Source organism: Anneissia japonica, unplaced genomic scaffold, assembly GCF_011630105.1.
Source record: "Anneissia japonica isolate Jap-2015-1 unplaced genomic scaffold, ASM1163010v1 scaffold287740_len772037_cov194, whole genome shotgun sequence".
NCBI classification, from domain to species: domain Eukaryota; kingdom Metazoa; phylum Echinodermata; class Crinoidea; order Comatulida; family Comatulidae; genus Anneissia; species Anneissia japonica.
The window spans coordinates 277,266-305,183 of record NW_022736571.1 but is presented as its reverse complement, the minus strand read 5'-3'; the positions used below and the strand labels follow the sequence as shown (position 1 = coordinate 305,183).

At 31.6% G+C, this 27,918-nt stretch overlaps 1 protein-coding gene across 1 annotated transcript in view; it reads right to left on the bottom strand.

Moving 5' to 3' along the window:
• Nucleotides 1-27,918, bottom strand: part of LOC117116797 — a 51,644-nt gene that overhangs the window by 6,169 nt on the left and 17,557 nt on the right. The window contains exons 6-17 of the mRNA XM_033260891.1: nt 27,587-27,658; nt 27,364-27,438; nt 22,889-22,960; nt 22,723-22,791; nt 21,422-21,493; nt 13,763-13,831; nt 4,057-4,203; nt 3,344-3,412; nt 3,140-3,214; nt 2,986-3,057; nt 1,822-1,881; nt 1,371-1,528 (exon numbers count right to left, since the gene is read on the bottom strand). Of these exons, the coding sequence (XP_033116782.1) occupies nt 1,371-1,528; nt 1,822-1,881; nt 2,986-3,057; nt 3,140-3,214; nt 3,344-3,412; nt 4,057-4,203; nt 13,763-13,831; nt 21,422-21,493; nt 22,723-22,791; nt 22,889-22,960; nt 27,364-27,438; nt 27,587-27,658 (1,010 nt within the window). The remainder of the gene's footprint in view (nt 1-1,370; nt 1,529-1,821; nt 1,882-2,985; nt 3,058-3,139; nt 3,215-3,343; nt 3,413-4,056; nt 4,204-13,762; nt 13,832-21,421; nt 21,494-22,722; nt 22,792-22,888; nt 22,961-27,363; nt 27,439-27,586; nt 27,659-27,918) is intronic.

The following is a 27,918-nucleotide window of genomic DNA, read 5'->3' as shown; positions in this document are numbered from 1 at the left end:
ACTGTGCTTTCTACTTAGCTCCGTCTGAAAACTACAAATATGACCTTGTATACTGCCTACAGCACATTGTCGATGATATAAAAACATGTTTTGTCTATTACAAAACCTGTGAAGTCAATTAAACGCGTGATTGAGATGCTGCTCCCATCAGTCGCAGATTGCCGCGATAAAAAAGGTTTAATATGGCTTTTTTTTTCAAACCGAATTCAAAACGAAGATTTTTTAGAATTATGCAATAAAACTTGAAATGACGTTATATCTGAAGAAAAGGATAAACTTGACAGATCAAGGGAGGAAATTGCTCATATCGAATGGGATAAGAACCTAGCCTTCAGTTAGTAGGCGAGCTAGGACTAGGCTAGGCCTAGCCAGGCCATCATTCATTCAAGCGGACGGAGTCACAATAAACGAACAGACAAAGATAGTTTTGTCTTACAAAACATGTTATGTCTATTACAAAACATGTTTTGCATAGACAAGCATGGTTTTGTTTTTACAAAACACGTTTTGTACAGACAAACATAGCGTTGTCTTTTACAAAACATATTTTGTACAGACAAACATGTTTTTTTTTTCTTTTACAAAGCATGTTTTGTACAGACAAATGTGTTTTTTCTTTTACAAAACATTTTAGTACAAACATGGTTTTGTCTATTACAGAACAATTTTTTGTACAGACAAACATGGATTTGTCTTTTACAAAACGTGTTTTGTACAGACAAACAAGGTTTTGTCTATTACATTGTGTTTACAGAGAAACATGGATTTTTCTTTTACAAAATATGTTTTGTAAACACAGAATAACTTTCGTACATTACAAAACATGATGTGTCCCTTACAAACATGGTTTTGTATGACACGAACATGTAGTATGTCGTCGTTTGGCTCCCCGTGTTGGCTCGGACAAACGAAAGTGGACCTCTTTGCAGCTGATTGGACATGTGACCCATAGGAGAGAAAAAAATGTTGATTGAGTTAGTCCACGCATGTGGGAAATACAGGCAAATTACAGCTGCAAGCTACAGGTTACGTTCCTACCATTATTTTGACTCAAAGTGTTATGCTGCTCTGATGTTTTCTTTTGAGGTTTGTCATTTGAACTTCTGAATATGCTGCCTCTGGGAAACAGACTTTTGTCCCTTTCACTGTTTGAAATAATTACCATGATTGTGATGATGATAATTATGATGATGATGACGATGATAGAGATGAAGACGATGATGATGTTGATGATAATGACGATGAAATAAAGATAACAATGGTAACTACGACAATAACGACGATGATAATAATGTTCTTAATTTTCGAACTTACTCACCAACAAAAATGTTATTTTTATAATTGAATTAATTTGGACATTAGCTATTTACCTGCTGGACAAGTGTAACAACCTGATCCTGAAAGCTTCCCGTATGAACCAAGACCGCAAGGCTGGCATGTTGGGCCAGTGCACGTCATTCCAAATAAATATAGTCTTGAAAAATAATCAACTTTGAAATCGAGTACAGTCTTATTAGTGACACATATTCTAAATTAAAATAAATAACGAAACAACATAAATTTTTTAATTAACTAAAGTAACTGAATTTGGTTCTAGGTAAGTAACTATATTTCGGCTGTATCTATGTCCACTAATGACGGCTGCAGTACATTCCTACAATGGTGCTGCAATGTGCCGCCAGCCCAAAAATAAACCCATTCCTTTGTAAGACAAAATTGTCATCAGTGTTACGCATATTTTAGTAATATGTATAATTGATAATTTTCCCTAAACAATTATTCTTGATAATAAACGGAACTTGAATATTTAAAGTTACGTACGCATTTGTGTGTTCTGCTATCTTCGACGGGATATACTCGAGATTTCCACAGTCCAGATACCTTATTAATAAAATATAATAGATAAGTATCTATGTAAACCAAGAACAATGTGAACCGCAATAATGGAGTTTAACAACTCAATTGCCACCTGCCGTGTAATTACAAACATATGGTACAGTGCAGGAGTAAGTTATCTTGCATTATGGACTAAAGGCAGCCCTTTTAATAACCTTCAGCTATTAGGAAATACTTAGTACCGCGAACACGCATACACATACAATACTAAATACATCGTGTACGAATCTGCTCATACCACCGCTGGAGTATGACTCACTGAACCCCCTACAATTTATAATCATATAATTCAGTATAACTTAAATAGCTTGTTTGCTTATATTTTCATTTCCACTGCTCTGCGGTTCTGCACATCACCACAGTTGTGATGGGAAATTTATGATTGCCATTTTAGCGTTTGAAAACAGAGGAAACTGTCATTCTATTGATCTGTACTGTTTACAAGAAAACATTAATTAGTTTTCAATAGATATCTATAGAAATAGTAAACAGAAAGTATTGCCATATATAACAAATATAAAGAGAGAAATTGTTAGATACTATGATATTACAAGATATATATATTTTTCCGCATGTAATCAAGAGAAATTCTTTTCATTTTGGTCTTCACTGCATGTTCTTTTTCAAAGCTTCAAATTTAATAATGAATATTTAAATGTTTCAAGTCATGGCCTTACCCTGGCTTCTGGTATATAAATATTTCACCTAACGTAATGGTACAACAAGTTTTGAATATGAAATACAATATTATATTTTCACTGGAAAAAGAACATATAAAAATGTTCAATGTTGTTATATGTATACTACTCTATGTATTGAAAAGAAGGGCCGCACTTATTTATTTGTTTTTGTTTATTTTCATTTTGAATGTAATGTATAATTAAATGAATACAAAGGTAAATAAAAAAAAATTAAAAAAAGTTTTACACAATATATTATTTTCAGCGTAAAATTATGCATGTAAGTATAAATAAAGTATACATATTAGGAATTCAAAACTGTTGTATACCATAACTAACATTTAAATATAAATGTGAAGGTCGATATTTGGTGACTTTTGATACACGTTCAGAGTTATTTTATACTTACACTGTTGATTTCGGTGCCAGATAAGACAATGTGCCTTGTTCCATGTCTTCAATCGGATTATTAAATAGATAACTACAAGAAAAACAATGTTTCTTAAAGGGCATTGAATAGTTCTGATATTTGATGTAGGGGCTTACTCTTTCATTTTACTTACAGATATTGAAGTGAACCAATGTCTACTTTGAACATTTCACTTGTAATTTTCTGGAGATTATTTCCATAGATATATCTAAAAAATAATTGTAAGAATACATTGCTTCACTATAGATAATATATGTTCTTAAGCAAAAATATATTTAATATTACATTAGTATTGTTTCCAGTAAGTTCATACCATCAGTAATAAAAACGTACTTACAAATACGTGAGACTGGTTCCACTGAAAGATCTATCTTCTATATATGATATCCTATTCAGGTAAATAAGTCTTTAGGGTTGTAAAAGCAATAACAATGCATCAATCCAATAAGATAAATAAACAGTATTCTTATATAAATGTTTTTATCTCATTATTAATTACTTTTATTTAAAAATTAGGCCCTGTATACACGAGTTTTGTCCATACAAGTGATAAAACTCTTACATAAGAGATACATTATTGAGATAATATTTATTCAAAATACTATCCCTATTTCTAACTATGCTGCTACTATGCGTTTACTGTCACTATTGCAAACGTTTTAAACTGTTGTTTGAGATTGTTTTAAAATGTTAAAAACTTAAACCAAGAGTAACCCGGTGAAAATGTCAAAAGGAAACAAACACAAATGGCAAAGAGCGAAAGTGCCGGAGAAAAAGTAAAGTGCCAGATTTAAAACCTCAAATGACAAAGTACAAATACCAAGTAGTGCCATTGTGACAAAAAGGTCAAATTACGAGTGGCACAATACAAACAGTCAAGTGGCATCATAAATACAGAAGGCGCTGAAAATATCAAGTGGTGGCACACGCGTTTGTTGCTGAACCAATTTTATTCGTAAAAACAAAATAATGGATTTATTATACTCGAAAAATACTAACTAGCGTTTGGGTTTGTTATACAAAATAAAAAAAAACAAAAAAAAAACTTACATCTGTTCCAGAGATTGCAATCCATTAAAATGATTTCTTGAAATTGATTGTATTTCATTTTTTGCTATAATGAGTTTTTGCGGCGAGTGGGCCAATACGCTTCTGTTGGCATATGAGCTCAGGTCAATAAAGTTCATGCTTATGATTCTAGACATAATTTAAAAAATATAAATGTCATGAATTCTATTAATTGAATTATTATTACGATTCTTATTATTTATTATTATTATTATTATTAATAATAGTAATCAAAATTCAAGATTTAAGATTTAAGATTTTTTTGTGTTATTTTCAAAAATCAATTGGTACATCACATCGCACACTATTGTATACTCTTCATGTCTTTCAATTTGTATACAGTTTATAATGTTTTATACCTTTTTATGTTGTATTGAACACAATAAAGATAACTTGCACTTTAGTGCCTGGGAAGATACTCCTTACTTTAACAATAATTTTAATCTCACAGACATCATTGCTGCGAGTCAATTTTTTTCAATTTTGGATATCACTTTCGTAACAGTGGCACACGTTGGACAATACCCAACGGTGCATCCATATATAAGAGAAAAATAATAAACTTAAACTAGGAGTAAATTAAACTAAAATGTATATACAAAGTAAAATTTATCAATATGGCATGTAGGTCTATGTGGTATGGTACCGGTAGTCTTACAGGACCGTATTATTTACAGAGTTGCTGTATGAATTGCAAGTTAATATGGAGCTAGAAAATACAAAAACTAATTAAAGTGTAACGGGTGGTAATGTGGCCATGGATTTATATATTTCAGATCTTAAATTCCATGCGCCTTCGAGAAATACCTTACAATAATTATCAAATATTTCTGCTAATTTATGGTTACCAATTTGGTCATTAAGATTATCGAGAAACAAATGATGCTTATAATCTAACGATCCGGTAATAAATGATTTCCAAAATTCATCTAATCCCCATGTAACAAGGTCATTTTTTAAATCATTATAAACCTTTTCTCTAAATGGCTGGATTTTATCACAAATAAATAAAAAATGGTCGGTTGTTTCTTTTAAATTTCGGGAGCATAATTTACAAAAAGCTTGTTTTGTGTTGACCATGTCTGCTTTTTAGCCTCTAGGTTTAGAGAATTAGTTCGTGTTTTGAATTATAATTCCTTTGAAATTTATTTTGTCTAGTAAATAGGGTTCAAATATAGGTCTGTCTTTGTATCTAATATACTCTGTTAGTGAACTTTTTAATTTACAATTTCCTAACCATGTTTTAACATCAGTCTCTTTATTATTCTTTTTAAATTCTTTCATCCAGCCATTTTGAGGTTCGGTATTGTACATTCTTGAGTGACCATATATATTTAAAAAACCTTTTATTGTATCTAGCCATTTCCATTTTAATGACTGCTCAACATGATTAATTGCTTTAAATAATTTTTTTCATCCATCTTTTTAAGTCTGTTAAAAAATTGTATCATTAAATTGTTTTAAACTGATTCGATTGATTGCCAGCCTAGATCTCCATACAAGGCGTCTTTAGCTACATTTCATGGTGCACATAACATAGTTCGAGCCATCTGGTATTGGAGATTTTCTAGTTTGGTAGTGGCCGATTTTCCGGCACAGAACCATACAGAGCATGCATAATTTACGGTTGGTAGACCTATTTTTCTCCATAGTATATCTCCATAGTACACTGTATTGAAGTCGTCCTGATTGTTTATAATAGACTTAATGTACGCAAAAATTTGGTTACCTTTTCTGATTACTTCATCGATGTGATGTGAATCGGACAACGATCTTGAAATGATTACACATAAGTATTTGTAGTCATCTACTTCAGTTATATAGTTATCGTCCAATTTCCATTTTCTATAATTATTTAATTTTTGACCTGATATTAAGACATTTGATTTGTTATAATTAAAGTTCATTTTCCATTTTCTTGCGAATTGGTCTGTAGTTTTTAATAGTTCATTTAGTTGTTTTTCGTTTTCACCGATCAAGACTACATCATCAGCCCAGAAAAGGCAACCGATTATGGTATCAAAAATATTTATTCCTAGCTATCTATGCATGATCATTTTATTTAATTCATTAATATAGATTATGAATAATAATGGAGATAATGTACACCCTTGTTTGACACCTTCTTCAATTTCAAATAGATCAGTAACATAATTATCTGCAGATACTTTACATTTAACGTTAACATATAGGTTTTTGTTTAGGAGGTTGCCTCCTACCGATCCTTTCGCCCGCCGTGAATAATCCATCTCTCCAGACTGTGTCAAACGCTTTTTTTAAAATCCGAGAAGGCCATGTAGGTTTTTTTACCTTCCGCCTGGCGGGTAGCGATAATACTTTTTCAAGTGAACTTAGATGTGATCTTCACATCTTTTGTCGTTCCTAGATCCACCGTGGACCTCAGTGAGGAGTTCGTTACTTCAAGGAAGTTTGACACACTCTAGGAGATAACTTTATTGTAGACTTTTGCGACACAAGAATCAATAGTGATTCTTCTATAATTATTTAGATCACGCCTATCTCCCTTTTTGAATAATGGAATGATCGCTCCTTCATTCCATTCATCTGGTATATGTTTTAAGTTTGCTAGTCTTTTAAATACTGTATACATAGATATGATCATTTCATCTCCGCCATCTTTCAACATTTCATTTTGATATTTTATCGTTTCCTGAGCTTTTATTATTTTTAGTTTGGGATATGACACTTCATTACATGTAAAGTTTAAATCGTTCAACATGTGCCTATTTTCAGTGATTGGGATTTCAGTTTGGTTTATTAATTGAATATCGTCATTTCTTGTTTCACTATTTCTATTCTTGGCGAGTGAGCTAAAATGTGTCTTTAGTGCATTCGTTATCGTTAAATGGTCAGCAGACGAGCAGCGACACTAATTTCGACGTACGGCAGTAAAAATCTCGATTTTTTCCAGGACTCGAGATGAATTTTCCGAAGAGTGTCGGATCGTTTTCGGTTTTCAGCCCGAAAGCGCGATAAAATTCGAGAGCTTTTCGTAGCTTTTTCGAGATCCACATTGTCCCGGCGGCGTGGCTTTCAATCAGTTTAGAGCATGACGGTGTCGGATGTGTTCGTTTGGAGTTAGATTTAAATCAGTAAGTGAAGTCATGTTAATTTTAGTGATTTTTAGTGCAGCTATGGTTGTGCTTTTTTATAATTTAATTATGCCTAGGCTAGGCCGAACGTCGCTAGTCTTTCAATTTGAGGCTAGGCCTAGATCTAACCTAATATTAGGTATTCCATTAGCTTCTCTACCTTGGTTAGATCTAGGCTTAGGTTAAGTTAGGGCCAGGTGTCTAAACGAACAGCGTTATTTTTCTATTTGATATTAATTAGACCAGGCTATAATTGAGATAGGTGCCACTTGGAGAGGTAGAAATTCTCATATGGTTTTTTAGACCAGTTTTTTATGGGGAATCAGAACATGTGAGGTAAAAGGGGCTAACCTGAGAACTTTTGCGTGAGGGCGTTTTTTTCAAAATGGCTGCCAAAATTCAATAAACTACATATTATATGTAAAAAAATTAAAGAACAACTTAACAGCAGCTTCAATACCCTAAATAAATTTGTGTAATTTACAAAACATGAATGTAATAACTGCCGGTGACTTTTTAAACCCAAAATAACATATTTTAGGGTGGTAACCTAACTCACTCTTGGAAATGTAAGTAAAAATTCCCCCTTATATTAGCCCTTTTCTGTTTTGAAGAATGGAAAATATCACCAGAATCCTATAATAATTCCAGTTTTTTGTTTTTCATTATTTTTGTGTACTACACAAGGTATTCTAGAAGACCACACAAATAACTACCATAATTTTCATGTATAAAGGCATTAATTCATTTATTACATAATTGTCCTTTACTGTGTAACACTATGTTGAGCAATAATCTCCATGTATTGCTAATACCGCTGTATTCTGAAAGTTTTTGTCTTTATTATAAACAGGTCTTGGACGTCCATGGGCATCACTATCTCAATCATTTTTTGCTTCAGTTGATCATTCCATCTGTCGTGAATACCATTTTTATTGACCAAATCATTTACGTCTGCTTAATTTCCATTCTTTAGCGATTACATTTCCTCAAGTGCTCAAGGGTCTGCTTGCAAACATGGTGGTAGCATTGATATGTCTGATTTTATTGCCTCTATTGAACATTTCACATCTTGCTGGATTTACACTTTTCCCCTTAACTCGATGCCGCAGTCTTCAAGTTCCTCAGACATCTTTTGTGTTGCAAAAACACAAAAACTTTAATGTTGCAGAACGTGTCAACAAAACTTTGCCTTTGACTACAGAAGCACGAGATCCAATAAGGGAAGATTTCTTCTCTGGTGAAAGTTAATGTCACTTAATTTGAACAACTTTCGGTATTTGCCAGTGTTTGTGTCACGTCTAGAATGACTCTCTCTCCGTTGTCATAAAATAAGATATACAGTAGCAACGACTGCAATATCGATGTCTCCAGAATGGAACGGTTGATGTTTATGTATTGGTTGTAATTTCTTAAAGCATGCATTGCATGCAAGACGACTTTCGAGTCTGCTTTTCTCAGCAGCTGCTACGAAGAACTGGAACTAATACAAAATCTCTTTCAGTGACAAGGAAGGATGCATTCTTGCCGATAGCAATAGTATTCAAGAAGGTATCCAACCAGTTTGTCAAAATCCAGTTTGCCGAATCCAGTTGTTCACTGAAATCATTAAATCCCATTTTGTCAAAATCCAGTTTGCCAAAACCCAGAATGCCCAATCCAGTTCACTGAAATCATGAAATCCTAGTTTGTCAAAACTCAGTTTTCCGAAGCCCATTTCAAATCTCTGTGTACATACTGTGCATTTGAAAGGAAGGAGCTTAATTTATGTGTACAAATTAAAAGGGAAAATATAGGAAGGCAACAAAGCTGTACAAAAACACATTTGAAAGCATAGCTATCAGTTAAAATTAGGAATAAAATGAAATGAAATTAAGGATAAGCATCGTATCCTTCCAAAATACTCCCTCTGCAAACCCTATCATGATTGTTGTGCCAGGTCCCTGACACCGAGGCTCTAGTTGGACCCTTGAGTCACACCCCCTGTCGACAAATTTCTGGAGCCACAATTGACATGTGTGTATAATTGTAGATTATTATTAATTTGTTTATTTCCTTTATTATTATTATTTTTATATAAATTTATGTATTTATCATAGGTATGCTAACAAAACTTATTAACTGCAAGGCCTATTAAATTGACTTTCATTTGCTGATAGCCAATTGATTTACAGATTAAAACAAAAAGAATCATTTAACTACAATAAGCCGCTATTTCTTATACGAATACATAGTAAGAGAGTGTTCCAACATGAATGTTATGCTGTGGTTAATGTTTTAATACTGCTTTTATTTTTATTTTCGACAAAGTGGGCTTCAGCGTAAATGTAGTTTAATGGATTTTGGCGGCCATTTTGAAAAAAGTGCCCTCACGAGAAAGTCATCAGGTTACACCCCTTTTACCTCAGTTATTCCGATTCCCCATAACAAAAACTGGTCTAGAAAAACCATATGAGAATTTCTACCTCTCCAAGTGGCACCTATCTCAATTATAGCCTGGTCTAAATTAGAAATTGCCAGATTATGTTGATGTATGTATGTGGCAACAGGCCCATCATAGACGCCATATTGTAATTTTGTGATGATAAATATTTTTTCCATGATTATACTTAGGAGATAGGTGTATATTGATATCCAAATATCTTACTAATAAATCAATATCTAATAAAATATCTCATAAAATAATAGTAATCGATAATTATATTGAATATGTTAGTAAAACATACTGAATTTGTGTGAATTTTGTAACAAATATTGCGCTTCAATCTTATGTTAATTTACACATGTACTTTTGTTTGCAGGTTGTTGCACACAATCCAGGTCATTGTCAGTTTAGGGCTTGACGGTGTTGCATGTGTTCGTTTAGAGTTAGAATTTAATCGCAAAGGAAAAGTAACAACATGGAGATAAGGAAAAAACAAGCTATCACATTTTTACGATGACCTTCTACACCAACCCAAGGGAACAGAGGACCCCGTGGAAAAGACCTCAAATACCAACAGAAGGTGCGCGTCATCGGGTGACATCGGCCGATGACTAAATGAAATTAGGTCATTTACCTGATGAAAATACTATTTCGAAACCGGTTTAAATACCTAGGTATTTAAACAGGTTTAAATATTAAAAAGCATATTGTTGATAAAGCATTTAGGCCTATTAAAATTCTGAAAAGCATATTGTGGATATAAAGCATTTATTTAAAAAATAAAAAGCATATTGTAGATAAAGCATTATTTTATATAAAGATTTTAATACTGAGAAGCACGATATGCTTAAACCATTTTTTTTTAGACAGACTTAATTTCTGTGAGGCATGTTCTTCATTTAGCTACTTTATTGAAACAGTTTTAAATATTGACAAAATATTAAAAAGATTTAAACATTTTCTTGTTAAAACAGATTTAAATACTGTGAAGTCTATTGTCGATAACACTTTTTTTACATATCTGTGAAGCCTATTGTGTGGCTAACAATAAAACAAGATCGACTACAAACATGTCTATTGGTATATTATTATGTTGTTTTGTAACATTGTAAACAACATTTTTGAAACCCATTCTTATAAATTACCAAATCATACATTTCTTCCAACCTTTAATACTAAAACTAAAAATCAGTACGCCCTTTTATGTACTGAAGTATCTATTTGCATACTCGCAGCATTTTACTTTCTATTAGAAACTGCTAGTATAGTTGTCGTTGAATTTGTCCAGCTTGACTTCTGATACGTTGTATAACAACTACAACAAAAACAACGACAACGAACTTTTTCCTCTTTCTCTTTTTATTTTTTTTTTCTCGTTCTCTTTCCCTTTCTCTTCCTTATTTTCTTCTTCACTAAGCGAAATGGTATTGGGGATATGAGGTCTTTCCTTCTGCCACCTTTAAAAACCTGTATAGAGAATGCTAATTAACATCAGCCGCATAATCGGAGGAAAAATCCATTAAAAACTGGACAGATAGAGTGCAGACTTACCTTTTAAGCATATAAATCTCTTCCAAAAAAGGCTAAAAAGGGAAATGTGCGCAATTATTACGGAGGTTGGGTGAAAGCATCATAACCTTCAGGAGGGACTCTAAATCTCCTTCAAGGGTAGACAGAGCCAATATAGCAAAGCGTAGGGCAATACTCCCTCAGTCTACGTAACATGTAACTCAGAAACTTTGCACATTTTTTCGTAGAATTTTATCTCGCACCGAAATTGGTGATGCCCGCTATGGTATACAGTAGCTGAAAGCTATCCTTGTCAAGCTATTCGTGTCAACAATACTTCAGATTACTACTTGACAACGAAACAGAGTCAGAGGGGATTGATAAAAAGCCTAAAGTCAAAACCAATCTGCCAAGTACAGTCCCAAACACAAGGGTAGACACCAGGGTCCATAGGACCATTGGCGAATCCCATTGTTTATTTAAACGATCTCTCTAATTAGCCACCTTGTTTGGGCCGTAAGTTGGCCTTATGTTCCCTTGGATCAGGGTGGCTAAATTACTATTCTGATCTGGGCAGCCACTAATGACAAACTTAGAAAAATGTGGTAAATAATCCTAAGAAGCTTCCGTTCAGAAGTGTTATGTTAAGCTGCGTTTACATCGCGCATGGTACAAGGTTATTCGGGTTAAGTACGTTACGTTTGATTGGTTCGAACCAACAATCATGCTGCTGATTGGTCCAACAAAAAGAAACGAAAGATTTCACAATACAAATGACCTGAGAGCCAGACTACCTGATACAAAACTGTTCTTCGAACATCAAACCCCAATTGTGAAAAACCAGCATGTGGATTCGGCCGAAACATAATTTTCGCTTTATCCCAGGTAATTGTTAATAAAGCTTGGTAATAGTCTTTAACAAGGTTGTCTGGCCAAGGCAAAAAAAGTATAATAGCATATACCTTTATTTCCGTTGTAGGAGTAATGTCTCTGATGGGGGCAGGGTTGATATTCGAGATGGAAATTTTTTTAACTTCAATGTCAGATGGAAAATAGGCCTTTCCATTGGGGACATCGCATCTTCTCTCGTCAGGGACATCGTTCATACGTCGGTGGCATTGTACCCACTGCCTTCCTCCTCTATTTTGAAACATAAAACTCAAGTCGAGCAAATAAGCACTACGATTGTGGATACGGTGTACTTGCTAGTTGCCGATGTCCCTGACGAGGGAAAGTGGCGAAGTCCCCGATGAAAAGTCCGACTTTCCAGACGGCAAAGTAGGTGTGGACAAGAACGGGCAACAATTAGGTATTTGAAAGGTATATTTAATCAATTTACAGTTTGTTTTTTTTTCCCGATAAATTGTGCTCCAAGATATGGGGAGGGGGAGCCCTTCGCACCCCACCCCAACCATTGGCGCGAATTCCCTTTTCTCCTTTAAACAAACTCTCTGATTAACCAAACTAGCTTGTATTAAATAATGTTCACATGATAAACGTTGCCATTTAAATGCTAAAATTCCTCAAATACTGAGGCCTTTACCCTTTCCCTCGGCATCGTACCTTAGCATCTTACCTTTCCCGCAATCCAACCATAGGCATATAGGTTCCTCTTCGTTGTAATAGATACCTGATATAAAGTCCTGGTTACGACAGCCTACAAATTATGTTGGCCTATGCTTAGAGTATTATCAAATCTATGAGACATCATTGAAATTAACTAAGAAATGTTGAAGCTTTACTAAAATGACCATAACATTTTCCCCATGGAGAATTGGATAGGAGTTTTTTCGCATGTTAAAGAGGAAACCCGTGCACATCGATTGATACCAAAAAAGCTTTGTTAACCATTTTTTCCTGTACATCAGTAACACGACCAAACTATTGTTGATGTTAAGAACAAGACCTTAAAAATTCAAAGCATTTTTTCGTTTTATTTTGCAAAGGTGGACTTTCTTAATGGTGGGCTTAAAATGATATGCTGTTGGAGTATCTTGCTTAGTGTACTGATATACATAAGCAACAGTAAATAATAGAAGGTCCTTTCCTCGAGGTATACCAGATATCCTTGAGTTATGATTATAAAGTATGTCTTTTTTTCACTACTTGATTTCTTCAAGGTCAAGATAAGGATTTTGAGAATTGGTTTGAATATTCAGATTTCAGATTACTAGGAAAAATACCAGCACAAGGGAGTGTGTTAATTAAGGGCCAAAATGCTTTATACAAGATAGTTCCATAACCATAATAATAATAATAATAATAATAATAATAATAATAATAATAATAATAATAATAATATAATACGCTAATAATATAGGCCTAATAATAATATATTAATAATAATGATAATATAAATAATTATTGTTACTGTGCATTAATGTTATTATTAGTATCGATATTACTAGTATGAGTATTATCAATCGAGTATTATTAAACTGAAGCTTCTATTTTTATCAAAACGGAAGACGAAAGATCCCTCTGTAAATTGGCATTAACATTTTTAAGTTTTTAAGTTCTTATAATCAGTTAGTTTTGTCTTAAATATACATTTTAAAAAGTTCTATACATACCAAAAACGTGTAACGGTACAATATATTGTGCATAGAAAATCAAAATTACGTAAATATACAACACTTACAACAAACCCGTTACGTTGAGATTATATACAGCCAGTGGAATTTCTTTAATTAAGTTATTATCCAATCTCCTGTAATTTAGAATAGAAAGTTTGATTGAAATAGCAACACTATTATATCCTATAATGCAAGTATAAAAACATTTGTAATATTGTTGCAGATTATTTAATATATTATGAATAATAATAATAATAATAATAATAATAATAATAATAATAATAATAATAATAATAGCACTAAGTAGAGAGAATATCTCCGTCACCAAAATTTAAAAATGTCTTTAATTATGTCTGTGCAGCCGTTTTTGAGATGCCAAACACAAAAAACCACATGAAAACACCAAAACGTTACACACACTCACACACACACAAATGTAAACGACTGAAAACATAAATCTCCTGTTAAAGATAATGATGATGATAATAATAATAATAATAATAAAATAATAATAATAATAAAAATAATAATAATAATAATAATAATAATAATAATAACAATAATAATAACTAGACATAGGGGTTTTTCTTAAGAAATTAAGTTGAAATTAAGTATAAAGTGAAATAAGGAAAACCAATATACTTATATTGTTAAAGAAATATGAAGTTAAAAAAAAGGGCAACTACAGCGATTTGGTAAAATCCGAACTATTGTTGCAATGGTAATAGCGACACTCGTAACCATTGCTTGATATATGAGCCGACATGTATAGACCAGTGCATTCCTCGTTCATGGCGATTGACTGAAAACAAAAATTCATTCATATCACAGTAGTTTTGAGTTTAACCTAGCTCCATCTGGTTTAAATGCTTTGGAAAAAAAAATTAATGCTAATATCCATAAACTTTCCAGAAAATTTTATTTAAATCAATTTTTACCCGTTTTTGAAATATCTGGTTCTCTTTGAATGGTCCTCATATCTGCACTCTACTCAGGTTCGTCACAAAAATGTAATCATTTCTTTAAACCTTGACAAACTATTATAGAAAGTTTCATTTAGACCCATAAAATAAATTTCTATAGATATTTAGGACGAGGACGTCAGAAATTTTAATGACCCTGATATTTACACCCTCAACTAGGTCGTTCCCAACATATAAACATTTCTTTCTTGTAACTTGGTTAAACTTCCCGAACGTTTCATTCAGATCAGTTTTCCTTTGAAGTGTCCTGATATCGGCACCCTATAGTCCGGCAGCTCAGTAGATGGATGTGGACGTTCCGGACAAAAGCACCAATTTTTTTACATGCTCCTTATGGTCATAGCATTCCATTTTTGGTAAGAACCACCTCATACGAGGACATTATGGCGGCCATCTTGGATTTTTTAAAATGGGCACCTAATAAAACCTATGTTTATCTATATCTCCGCTTCTAAACCACTCTAATGTCTGAAACTATTTTATATGGTCAAGAAATACCATCATACCATTTCTGACCTGGTCAGATTGCCACAAATAGGTCATTTAAGGTCAAATATTGTATGGAATCTTAAAAATTACATAATTGTCATATTTTACATTAGAACCATACCCTGACTCTCAAAACTTCAAAATCTTTACTATGAACTAAAATATTTCATTCGAGGCCATTCTGGCGGCCATCTTGAATTTCAAAATTGCTGCCACGCAAATCCTATATTTATCAATATATCGGTTTTTAAACCACTTTAATGAGAATTATGATATCTAAAATTATATTTCATGGTCAAGGCTTTATAACACTTGTGACATGGTCAGATAGTCATTAAGATCATAAAAGGTCATTTAAGGTCATTCAATGTATATACCATACCATTACCATTTTTTACCTGGTCAGATTGCCACAAATAGGTCATTCAAGGTCAAATATTGTATGGTATCTTAACAATTACGTAACTTATGTATTACATTAGAACATTAGAATCATATCCATACTCTCAGAATTCAAATGTTTTACTATGAAATATATATATATATATACACTATATATATATATATATATTTAATATATATATGCATTATATGTATATACAGTATATATAGTAATTATGTACGTACAATTTTCAGTGAGATTAATATGCTTTAAATTAATTTTTATATACTTTTATTGTCATTAAGCTCACTGTACACAATAATGTCTTTATATATATTATTAGATATACATATAATAAAGTATATACCTATATACATGTATATATAAAATATATATATTCCCTTGACATTATAATATATAAGTTTTATGACGGATTAAGAATATTTAAATAAATTTTCAATTAGCTGACTATGAGGGCTGAACGTTTACAGGACATTATATTTAGGCGCATTTATAATAAAATAACAAATAATAGAAAACAATAATAATTTATATACTTATTTAATTTAATAGACTAATAGGATAAACCCATTTTGTAAATAATAATGTACAATTTAAATGCAGAAGAGGAAAATCTGATCAGAATGAAAAGGAAACATTGCCTCCACCAGCACTTGAACTCAGCACCTTTTTCTTAACGTGCGAAGGTCTTACCAACTCAACCAGAGAGACCTGTGGTCGAGATACATATTTATATATTACAACATTATTATTATTCTTTTGACTAGTATTGTAATTATATACTACTACACAGCAAAGTGTTTGTATTTATATATAACGTAGTCTGCACACTTATATTCATATATAGGTATTTCATAGAATCTTGCCACTGTTCTGATTATTTAAAAAACAAACCGAGAAGATGTATTATTAAGGTCATACAATTGATCTTAAATGACTTTTTTATGACCATAATAATCTGACCATGTACCCATTTTTTTTTATCCTTAGTGGGGTGACTCACAATTTTTGCATCATTTTTAATTTAAATAAACACATACTGTACCACGGTATACAATAAGAAATCCTGTCAAAAAATTAAATTAATTAAATTATGAGATTTTGAATATATTAAATACAAAATATTATTTAAATTTTATGAAAGTAATATCATTATAGTGTGAGCAAAACATTATTGTACATTCGATTATTATTATTTTTATTATTATTATTATTATTATTATTATTATTATTATATATATATACTGATATACACATGCATATATACACATACACACTGTTTATACATAATACACAAATATACATACATATATACCTACACACCCCAACAAATACATAATATATATATATATATATATATATATATATATATATATTATACCATTCTTTTTAATATCAATTTATCATTTCACATTAAATAAAATATCTGATATCAGACTTTTTCCAATATATAATGTAATATAATAAATACAAATACATATCACTACTTTTGATGTTATTCTTTGACTATGCAGTACAGTAAACATATTTAACAGAACAAAACATGTTTTACATGGTGGTCACCTTGAAATTTAATATGGCTGCTAAATGACCTTGACCTAAAATGGCTGTCATAATGACCTCTGATAAAATAGTTCCTATCAAAAATTGAATTTTGTGAGCTTATGTATGATTTTGCTGTAAAACACGACCACTTACAAACTATGAAGATTTTCTACGTATTTAACAGAAAAATGAAATTTAATGACCATAAATGACCATCTGACCATGTCACAAGTGCTATAAATCATTGACCATGAAAACATGTTTTTAGACATTCTTATTGGAAGTAGTTTAAAAGCCGATATATTGATAAATATATGTTTTGCGTGGCAGCCATTTTGAAATTCAAGATGGCCGCCAGAATGACCTCAAATGAAATATTGTAGTTCATAGTAAAAATTTTGAAATCTGAGATCGTGGGTATGATTCTAATGTAAAATTTTACATTTACGTAATTTTAAAGATACCATACAATTTTGACCTTGAATGACCTTAAATGACCCATTTTTGGCAATCTGACCAGATCAAATATGATATGATGGTATTCCTCGATCAAATAAACATACTCTTAGACATTAGAATTATAATTCAAAGTGATTTAAAAGCGGAGATATAGATAAACATAGGTTTTATATGGCTACCATTTTGAAATCCATGTTCCTACCAAAAATTGAATGCTATGACCATAAGGAGCATGTTAACAAAAATTTGCGCTTTTGTCCGGAACGTCCACATTAAGTCCAAATATGGCCCTAAGCTGCCGTACTACTACACCGGATTGTCCAAAAAATGTATAATTTATTTTCTAGATCTTGACAAACTATTATAGAAAGTTTTATTTATACCCATTGATTTTTTAAAAGAGATATTTAGGTATGGAACTTAAGAAAGTTAATAACCCCACATTTACACCCTCAACTGGAGCATCCCCGACACATAATAATTTCTTCCTTGTAACTTGGTTAAACTTTCCTGAATGTTTCATTCAGCTCCGTTGCTTCGTTTTTTAAATATCTGGTCTGAGACGTTTTTCTTTGAATGGTTCTCATTTTAATCACTTCAGACCTTAACAAACTGTTATAGAAAGTTTCAATTATTATTACTAATGATATTTTAAAAAGAGATTATTAGGTATCGGACTAGATACTAGATCTTCCCAACACATAGTAATGTCTTCCTTGTAACTTGCTTAAACTTTTCAGAAAGTTTATTAAGATCCATTGACACGTTTTTGGAATATTTGTTGGAGACTCTTTGCCCTTATATTACTTACATACACATCTTACTCTAGATTTACAGTAAATATTATGCTTCGACAAATCATGGAAAAGTTCTAAACATGAGAAGTGACCAAAGTGCCAGACGGAAAACCCAGTGCAAAAAGATAGGAAAAACCATATGCAAGAAAAAAGGGGAAATATCAGATCAAATACAATGTGTTTTCCAGCTACTGCTTGGAAAAGCCAATAATAATAATAAACAAAAACTTTATTACCTCTTCAAAGAGGTTATTTTTTATTATATGTTATGTGTGTTTCTCTGTATGTCAGCAGCCTCCAGCCTATAGTTTTAGGTCTACATGCATCGGACTTTTAAAGATGACTTCTGATTAATGGAACCACAAATTACTCATTCTTCTTTATTGCATCAAAAAATGTAAATACAAAAGGTAACCAAGATATAACTAAAGATAATCAAGCTTGGCACCTCACCCCCACCCCTCTTAAGCTACATACATATTTCTATAATAATAATAATGATGATAATAGTAACAGTAAATAATAATAATAATAATAATAATAATAATAATAATAATAATAATAATATTCGAAAAATAGCTCATCTGTGTTGGTATTTGAATGTATAATAATAATAATAATAATAGTAATAATAATATTAATAATAATAATAATAATAGTAATAATAATAATAATATATTAATAATAATAATAATAGTAGACCTGAATTATGTTATTAAGTAAGTTCTGATTAATGTAGTATTTTAAAGTTTGAAGAAAAAAGTAGATTGTTCCAAATAATAGCACCAGAGAATGTAATTCTGGACCTCCAAGATTAATATGACACGAAGGAATAGCTACATTAAAAGGATTATTGAACCGTGTACTATATGTATGGTCAGTAATTTCAATATAATCAGATGAAACCATTACCACATATTTCTTATTAATTGAACTATTTGCATAACATTTCCACTTGAAAACCAATACATGGCATGTATAAGTGTAAAACGTTCCAGTGTGTTTAGTCAGAAGATGTAAAGTATACAACTAATACAATAAAAGGCGTTTTCTGTTAGCCGTGTTGGTGTATTTTTTCTTAGTAGGTTATGGTAGGAAATTAGGTGGGCTCTCACATTTTTCACATTGTCTTGAAAATATAATGTTTAAATACTATTGGCCGGGTTGGTGTATTTTTTCTCTGTAGGTTATGGATGGAAAGTAGGTAGGCTGTCACATTTTTTACAGTGTCAGTAACTGGAAATATAATGTTTCAATACTATGTTGTTTGAATTCTTTGTTTGAAACGTAACATGTGTAGTGAAAAGTAAGCCGACAGTAAATTTTAGCATCTCTACAAGAAAGAAATTATTATGTGTAGGTGACGATCAAATTTATGGTGTGAATTTGAGGATCACTTAAAGTTCTGACGTCTCAGACCTATATATCTATTCAATGGATCAAAATGAAACTTTCTATAATAGTTTTTCATTGCAATTAAGCAATTTATACAATATTTTGTGACGATTTTGCGTAGGGTGTAAATATGAAGACTATTTAAAAAAAAATGTCTTACAACCACATTTTCCAATAACTACTCAAGTAGCCTGAATGAAATAACCAGGTTGACTAGAAGTAATTATCAAGTGTTGGTGACTATCCACATATGGGTGTGAATTCGAGGGTCATTTAAAGCTCTAAGGTCCCAGGAATAAAAGTATCTCTAAAACCTGATCAATTGACCTAATTAAAATTTCCATAATAGTTCGTCATTCTTTAATAAAGATATGTTTAAATATTGGTGAATATAAGGAGTACCGTGTGGATATTCGGACCATTTAAAGGAAAATGTCTTAGACTAGTTATTTAAAAAAAATAATCAAGTGTTCTAAATGAAGCTTTAGTCAAAGTGTAACCAATTTTCAAGAAAGAATAATATTACTAATTGTTGGTAGTTTCCGGTGTGAAGTTAGAGGTCATTTATGCGTTAACGACCCAGGCCTAAATATCTTAAAATCTAGCCAATGGAGCAAAATAAAACTTTGCAGAATGGTTTGATGTGGTCCAATAACGAAATTATTACATTTTGGTGCCGATCCAGACTATAGTGTGGACATATGAAGGCAATTTAACGGTAAAACTCGCAGACCAGATATTACAAAAACTGATGGACTTATCTTAATGACATTTTCTGGAAAAAAATATGCTTAAAGGAAGAAACTATCGAATTTTAGTAGCTGCCAAGATGCGCGTGTAGTGAAACTTGTAGTGAAAGTGCAAAGGTCCAAAGCCTAAATATCTCTATAAAAGTATATGTACTCAAATGACATTTTCAAGAATAGTTTGTATTGCTTTAATGACAAAATTTTAAAACTTTTTTGGGCCCATTTGAAGAACATTTTTGGACTGGTAATTATGTAAAAGCAAGTTTCAAACTAGCTGAAACTATGTTGAAGGCAAAATTAACGTTAAATGCATCAATAAATTACCATAATAAATTACTCAAGATAGATGAGCTAAAAATGCACTCACCTACATAAGGTCGACTCATATTATAGCGCGCAATGGTTATGGCTACAAGGTTCCTGCCATTACCATTGCAGCAATAGTTCGGGTCTCACTGTTCTCACTCTTCGTGTCCCGCTGTTGTATGTGAACATGATTTTTTTTTTTTTTTTTTTTTTTTTTTTTGGAACAGGAATTTTTTTCCTATTTTTGGTATTATTATTACTTTTTTGTTTTTCTGTTTTTTTTTTTTAACTTATACTTTGTAACGACATTGATTTTTTTCTGCAATTTTGACTTCTTATCATAGCAATAGGATCTTTATCTATTCTTAGTGATTCAGGTTTCTATGGTGTATTTATAATAGAAAAATGTATAACCAGTTTCAATATTTATACTTATATTTATACTTTATTTGCGGGAACTTAACTCCAGCAGTGAGAAAATTGAATTGAACGAAATTGCATTGCATTCTTATATCAGTGTAGTTATTTAGACATACGACTGCAAAATTGTAATTAACATGATTAAAATGGTTGTATTGTTTTGCATTTAACTACTTACAACACCATTATCTTTCCCACCTCAGCAAATGCCTCAGGGTCAATATGCTGCAATTTATTGCACGATAAATATCTACGAAGAGGATGAGCAGAAATTGAATACTGCGTAAAAACATTATGAAAGTGGCACAAAAAAACCACAAAACATGAAAAAAAATAACATGATGGTGTTCATGTGACATGTCCTACCTATTACATAGATCTATACAAACAAATAGAGTGCTGACTACGTGACGAATCAATACAGATGCGTATGTTTATTCATCTAAAATGGCCGCAGTAGAAAAGCGTAACCATCAGGATTACTATACATATAACTATAAATAAGCCCTCAGACCTTACAACTACTGGGCGTGAGAATTTTAGAAAGTGGGCGTGCAAATTAGCAGTTCTTGAGTAAGTATTTGTTACGGTGACACAGGCGACGACCAACTCGGATCGTTTGTTCAACGGTAGGATGCGATGATGTAAAATACTTTTCTGCTAGGCATAGATTGCAGAGCTTAGTAATATTGCTGTATGGGAGTACTCGTTGAAATATGTTGCTGCCTTTGAATTCCCATATATACTTGGTCAGCCTCGTGCTTGATGCTTGAGGTGATTAAAGTAGTGCTTGTCTGCAGTCTATCTGTATTTAAACGTTTTCTCCGTTATTGTAAGATACTTTTGTGTCGTTTTGCTTGGTGGTAGTAATATTTATTAATAATAATAATAACAATAACAATAACAATAACAGTAACAATAATAATGAATTATTGTGTTAATACTAATTATTAATTAATATTCATAATAAACTATTGTAACCAAAAAAGGGCCAATGGAGTATCTGATTTAAAAAGTACTAATGAATGAAAATCGAAATCGTCTACGCCACATCGCAACACTCAACCGTCAGCATAGCTGTATTCAAAACTTTAATGTTAAGTTGAGGACATCATTAAAACGGTGATATAAGCGTATTATGATTGGCCGAATCTACGGCAGCCATCTCGTATGGTACATACACAGCTCTGCGTTTTCGAGCATCGAATACATGGATTTAGCGCTCCAGATCGGTTTTAAAGTATGTTTGGTTGGACCAAGTTCATTAACAAAAGTTAATCACAGTTAAGTGGTACACATAACCTAAATAATCAATATAATCACTGGTAGTTTTGTAAACCATATGAAACAAGTCTATTTCGGTCTTAACTCTAAATAAAGGTACACAAATTTATTTCCAACATTAAAAAAAAACATAAATCAATACATTTCGTTTAAAATTACCATTACTACAAAAAAAAACGTTTAAACAATACTTACAACTGGAGTAAATAACTTGAGTTAATAAACCTCGGTGGAAGGTGCTTAATTGAGTTGAAACCTAAAGATCTGGAAAAAAAAATTTAAGTGATAATTATGGACTGAAGTTAAATTTATTATCACTTTCAACCTTCCCATAAAAAAAACACCCAAAGCCTTTTCTTACACCTTAGACATGAATCCAATATTTCTGAAACTTCCTGTTTTAATTTCCTTAATGCCGATGTGGTCCACATATCTGGAAAAAAATAATATTTGAGTACACATTTACACAGTGGCTATTATAATGTGTTTTAGCAACATTTAGTAGTTTCTCATAATCAAGGTCGGTAATAATAATAATAATAATAATAATAATAATAATAATAATAATAATAATAATAATAATAATAATATGTCTGTTTGAACAACAAAACGTAGGGCTTTTCCCCATTGCTTTAATGAGAAATTAAGTTGAAATTGCAACAAAAAGAAGCCATTAAAATGTATAAAGTTTAAAAACACAGAAAACCAATATAATTTTAATGAAGGGGAAAAACTAAGAGGGAAAAAAAACCAAAACCAAGTTTACTGCAACGTTATTAATGAGATTTGAACTATGGCTGCAAAGGTAATAGTGAGGTACATCATGACTCATAACCATTGCGCACCATAAGCCGACCTTGCATAGGAAAGTGCATTTTTAGTTCATATCAACGCAATGACTGAACGCAAAAATTGTTCATGCATTTCACGGTAGTTTTGAGTTTTACCTAGCTGTAACTGCTTTAAGCGCTATAGAAAACGCAAAAAAATTATTAAATCAACTGTCAACAACAAAAAATCGTTTAGAGTAAACCAGGGAAGACAACTAATATTTAGCTAGCTGCATTGCCTGATGAAGATCCGATGACATCGGTTCGAAACGCAGCAAGTAATTTAAAGTTTTGGTTTACTCTACACGAAATTTCAATATCAGTAAATAAATATATAAATAAACAGGGGCAATACATAGCCGCCTGCCATTTTCGTTAGCGGAGCTAATATCAATAACAATAACATTACGAACAACCAAAAACTATCAAATTAACAAGTTCATTAAAATTACCACTAACACAACAGCATTAGGAATAATAAAATTATTATTGAAAGTCATATTAATAAGAGAAATAATAGCCTTAACAATAATAGGCTTAATAATAATAATAATAATAATAATAATAATAATAATAATAATAATAATAACCAACGAACACAAGTTTGATTAACAAAATTAAGAATTTGTTGTGCAAGATAGAAAACTTAAAATGAATTTCAATCTATGAGAGTCCGAAGAATTACCACAAAGCATGTTAACACCAAGGTAATATAACAAAATTTGCATTAAAACGATAAAAGTGAAATCAACACAATGAAGACTAATGCTTATATATAAGCCAAACCAGTCACTCGTCTCAAAAATCGATTTTTAGTTATAATAATAATAATAATTTATTAGGAACTACACTGTTCAGCCATATAAAATTAAAAGCAATCTTAAACTAAAAAAAACCTTAAGGTAAAGTAAAGTGATGCAAACAATCACATGAACAATTATACAAACACCATACAAACGTACATGAAATACACATACAGTACATAAGTACATATATATCCATACACAACTGTATATCCAGTCACATGACTGTACCGTACTCACAATTATAAACATAAAGACATAAAGTACATACTGAACTCTATACTACACCACTTATCCCACAAGAAGCACACATATCAGGCCAGATAACACAGAAGCATATAAAAGTAAATCAAAAGTCATAAAGTAATACAGGACTAAAATAAATAAAAAAAACCTTCGTTTTCTTTTTTGATCTCATTTCTCTTTTTCCATGCCCTTGTAGCATACCTTTTACAAAATTTGTCAAATTTGTAATTGTTGTTTTAACAAAAAAAATCGGGAAAAAACCAAAATAGCATGATTTCAACATTTTTGGCATTCCAGCATGTTTTGGCTATTATCTCTGAAACACGATTTGCGACAAGTGACTGGTTTGGTTACTCAAAGGCATTGGAATCGGACTTTCATGCAACAACACCTTATATGGATGGTGAAGAACTTGTATGATGGGGCAAGTGGTGAAGTTCGAGTCCACAGTCAGAGAACGGAGCCATTCCAATTTCAGAAAGGAGTTAGATAACGATGTATAATTTCTCCATTACTCTACAATGCTGTTGATGAAGAGATTAGATTATAAGCAGAAACTGGTCTTCTGGAGGGAGCTGGTGAAGTAATTGGAGGCAGAGTAATTTGTAATGTCAGATATGCAGATGACACCACAATATGGCCAGCCCCCAAAAAAACTCGGCAGTACAGCTGAAATGCTTAGAGAGATTGAGGACTAAGTACTCTTGATCAACAATGTAAAGAGAAGTTGCATGAATGTGCATGGCGAAGGAAAGATGTTGAGATTGAAAATGTGTCCAAGTTCAAGTTCCTCGATTCTTACATCACACAAGAGGAGTCAGTGCCACAGATTTGTCTCTTTAAGCTTTACTTTCTTGAATGGATTTATTATCCAATTCAACAGAGTCTAATTTAGTTTTAAAAAAATAACAGAACATTTTAAAAAATGGCTGGGTTACTCAGCATTTAAATAAAATGAAAATTAATTATTTTAGAAAATGGAACTAAGACAAATGTCACACTATAGTTGTATAGTTGCCTCATTCTCTATTCAAACCTTGTTTTAGTATTATTTACACAATTTGAATCTAGTATATTATATTAAAATGTAATTACGTTACCAGATAGTTGTAATGGACATGCTCGTGTTTAAGATTTGAGTCCAAGTCATCCAAAAGATTGAATGCAAGAATATAAACAGCTCTTGATGCTAAAAACACCTGTAAAGGTATTAATGAAAACATTAAATAGTTATAAAATATGCAATACAAATTCTCTTTGAATTATTATCTAATTGAAAATGCAATAAACCAACAATGACAATCGTAAACCATAGTAATATATAATAATATAATAGTATAATAGTAGTATATAATAATATATGTATTAATAGTAATATTAATTATACAATTCAGACAGCTCAGTTTGCTTAATACGGAACGGGTTTGCTGGATAAAGCTAAGGCCAATATTTCACTCATTTAGTACCAACATTTTGCTGATTTGTATAAATTATTGTATATTTTTAGTTATATTTCTACTTATGCTCTGATGTAAAATATTATATTTCACTGGAGTTAATTAATACCAATGCAGTAATGCATCTAATAAAATAAATGAATGTTTTAAACGATATGTTTCGACGTGTCCCACGTCATCGGCAATAGCGCTGTGCTACTGACGGATTAAATACTACCGGTCAGATGTAAGATGAAAACAAGCAAGCTAACCTTTTCATGGGATACCATGAACAATCTGAATTCTGAACGCGATGCCGACATTTTTTGCGATTTTTTAAAAATCACAACACCCATCCATTAGATTCACCATGGAAAAGGAGTACAGCAAAAAATTACCCTTTCTTGATATCCTTCTAGATAACACTGTTCATAACTCATTAATTACCTCAGTCTACCATAAGAGAACGTATACAGGTTTGTTAACAAATTTCCATAGCTCTACGTCACTTACATATAAATCTGGACTTCTACGCACTCTAATAGACCGTACGTTTAAAATTAACAACACATGGTTGGGTTTTCACAATGATTTAACAAAACTTGTACTCACTTAAAAAAAAAATTGTTATCCGATTTCTTTAGTTAATAAAAAAAATACATCACTACCTGAACAAAAAACTATCGCACACCACTTTGGATCCTCCTAAAACACAAACGCAAACCTCTTATTTCAAGTTACCTTATACACCATTATCTAATTATTGTCAACGAAAAATTAACGTTACGGTCAAAAACAATGCTGTAACATTAACCTCAGATTTGCTTTCAAGTCATACAAATTATCAAATTTTTTTTAACGTAAAAGACTATGTCCCGACTAATCTCCGAGACCGTGTTATCTATAAATTTAATTGCGCGGGGTGTAACTGTGTATATTGGTGAGAACTCAGTTAAATGTCAAAACACATCTAATCCAGACTGTTTTACTATTCTTGACACTCCGACCCCAACACTTATCAACTTAAAATAAAAGAAGTCCTTTACATTGCTTGGGGAAATCCGTCACTTAACAAACAAACAACTCATTACAATATCACTCTTTCATTCTAATTCATTCTAATTCCTATATGCATGACTTACTATAGCATTCCTGACCTCTATATACATGACCTACCTTAATATTTTGTTTGTTTTCACCTTACATCTGACCGGCAGTATTTAAGCCGTCAGTAGCACAGCGCTATTGCCTGATGATGACGTGGGACACGTCGAAACATGTCGTTTAAAACATATATATATATAATCTAGATGTGTATAAGAGACAGTATATATACAGTGTATATATCATTGTAGTAAATCATTTCAATTGCGGCTATTAATTGTGTGTTTTAGCTTTCCTTGTGGTTATGCAGCTTCATTGTGGTGATTACTTTTTCGTTGCGATGAATTTGCTATATTGTAGTAATTACCTTTCCATTTTGGTAATTCATCGGACCCTTATAATGATGACATAACTTACAATGAACAACTGATGGAACCATGCAATGCAAACGTGTTTTTCTCTATCGTATCCAAGTTGTTACTTCTTATCCAGCTTGATTAAATAAATAATTTGGTAAAATTTATATTTTAATAATTGTAATCATAGTACTTCGTACTATAATAATTCAGTTTTTTTATAATACAGTTAATCGACACTAATATACAGTAGCTCCCGACAGTGTAAACACGAAAACACCTACATGCTAGTTAAATTTTTAATTGTTTTAAAGGTGTTAGGTTGTATATACTTGATCTTGTTGCTCGAAATTTTTCTAAGGATAAAAGAAAAGGAAAACAGTAAATGACAAATGATTGTAATTAATATATCAAATAAATAAAACAAACGGTTCAGTTCAAATGTTCATGAAACATGGAAATAATAATTATTAATACATGTTCAACCCCTTTTGAATACATTTTGAAATATATATATATATATATAATATAAATATATATATAAAGATAAATATATATATAAGATATATGAACATATTATTATATATAAATATATAAATAAATATACAAATATATA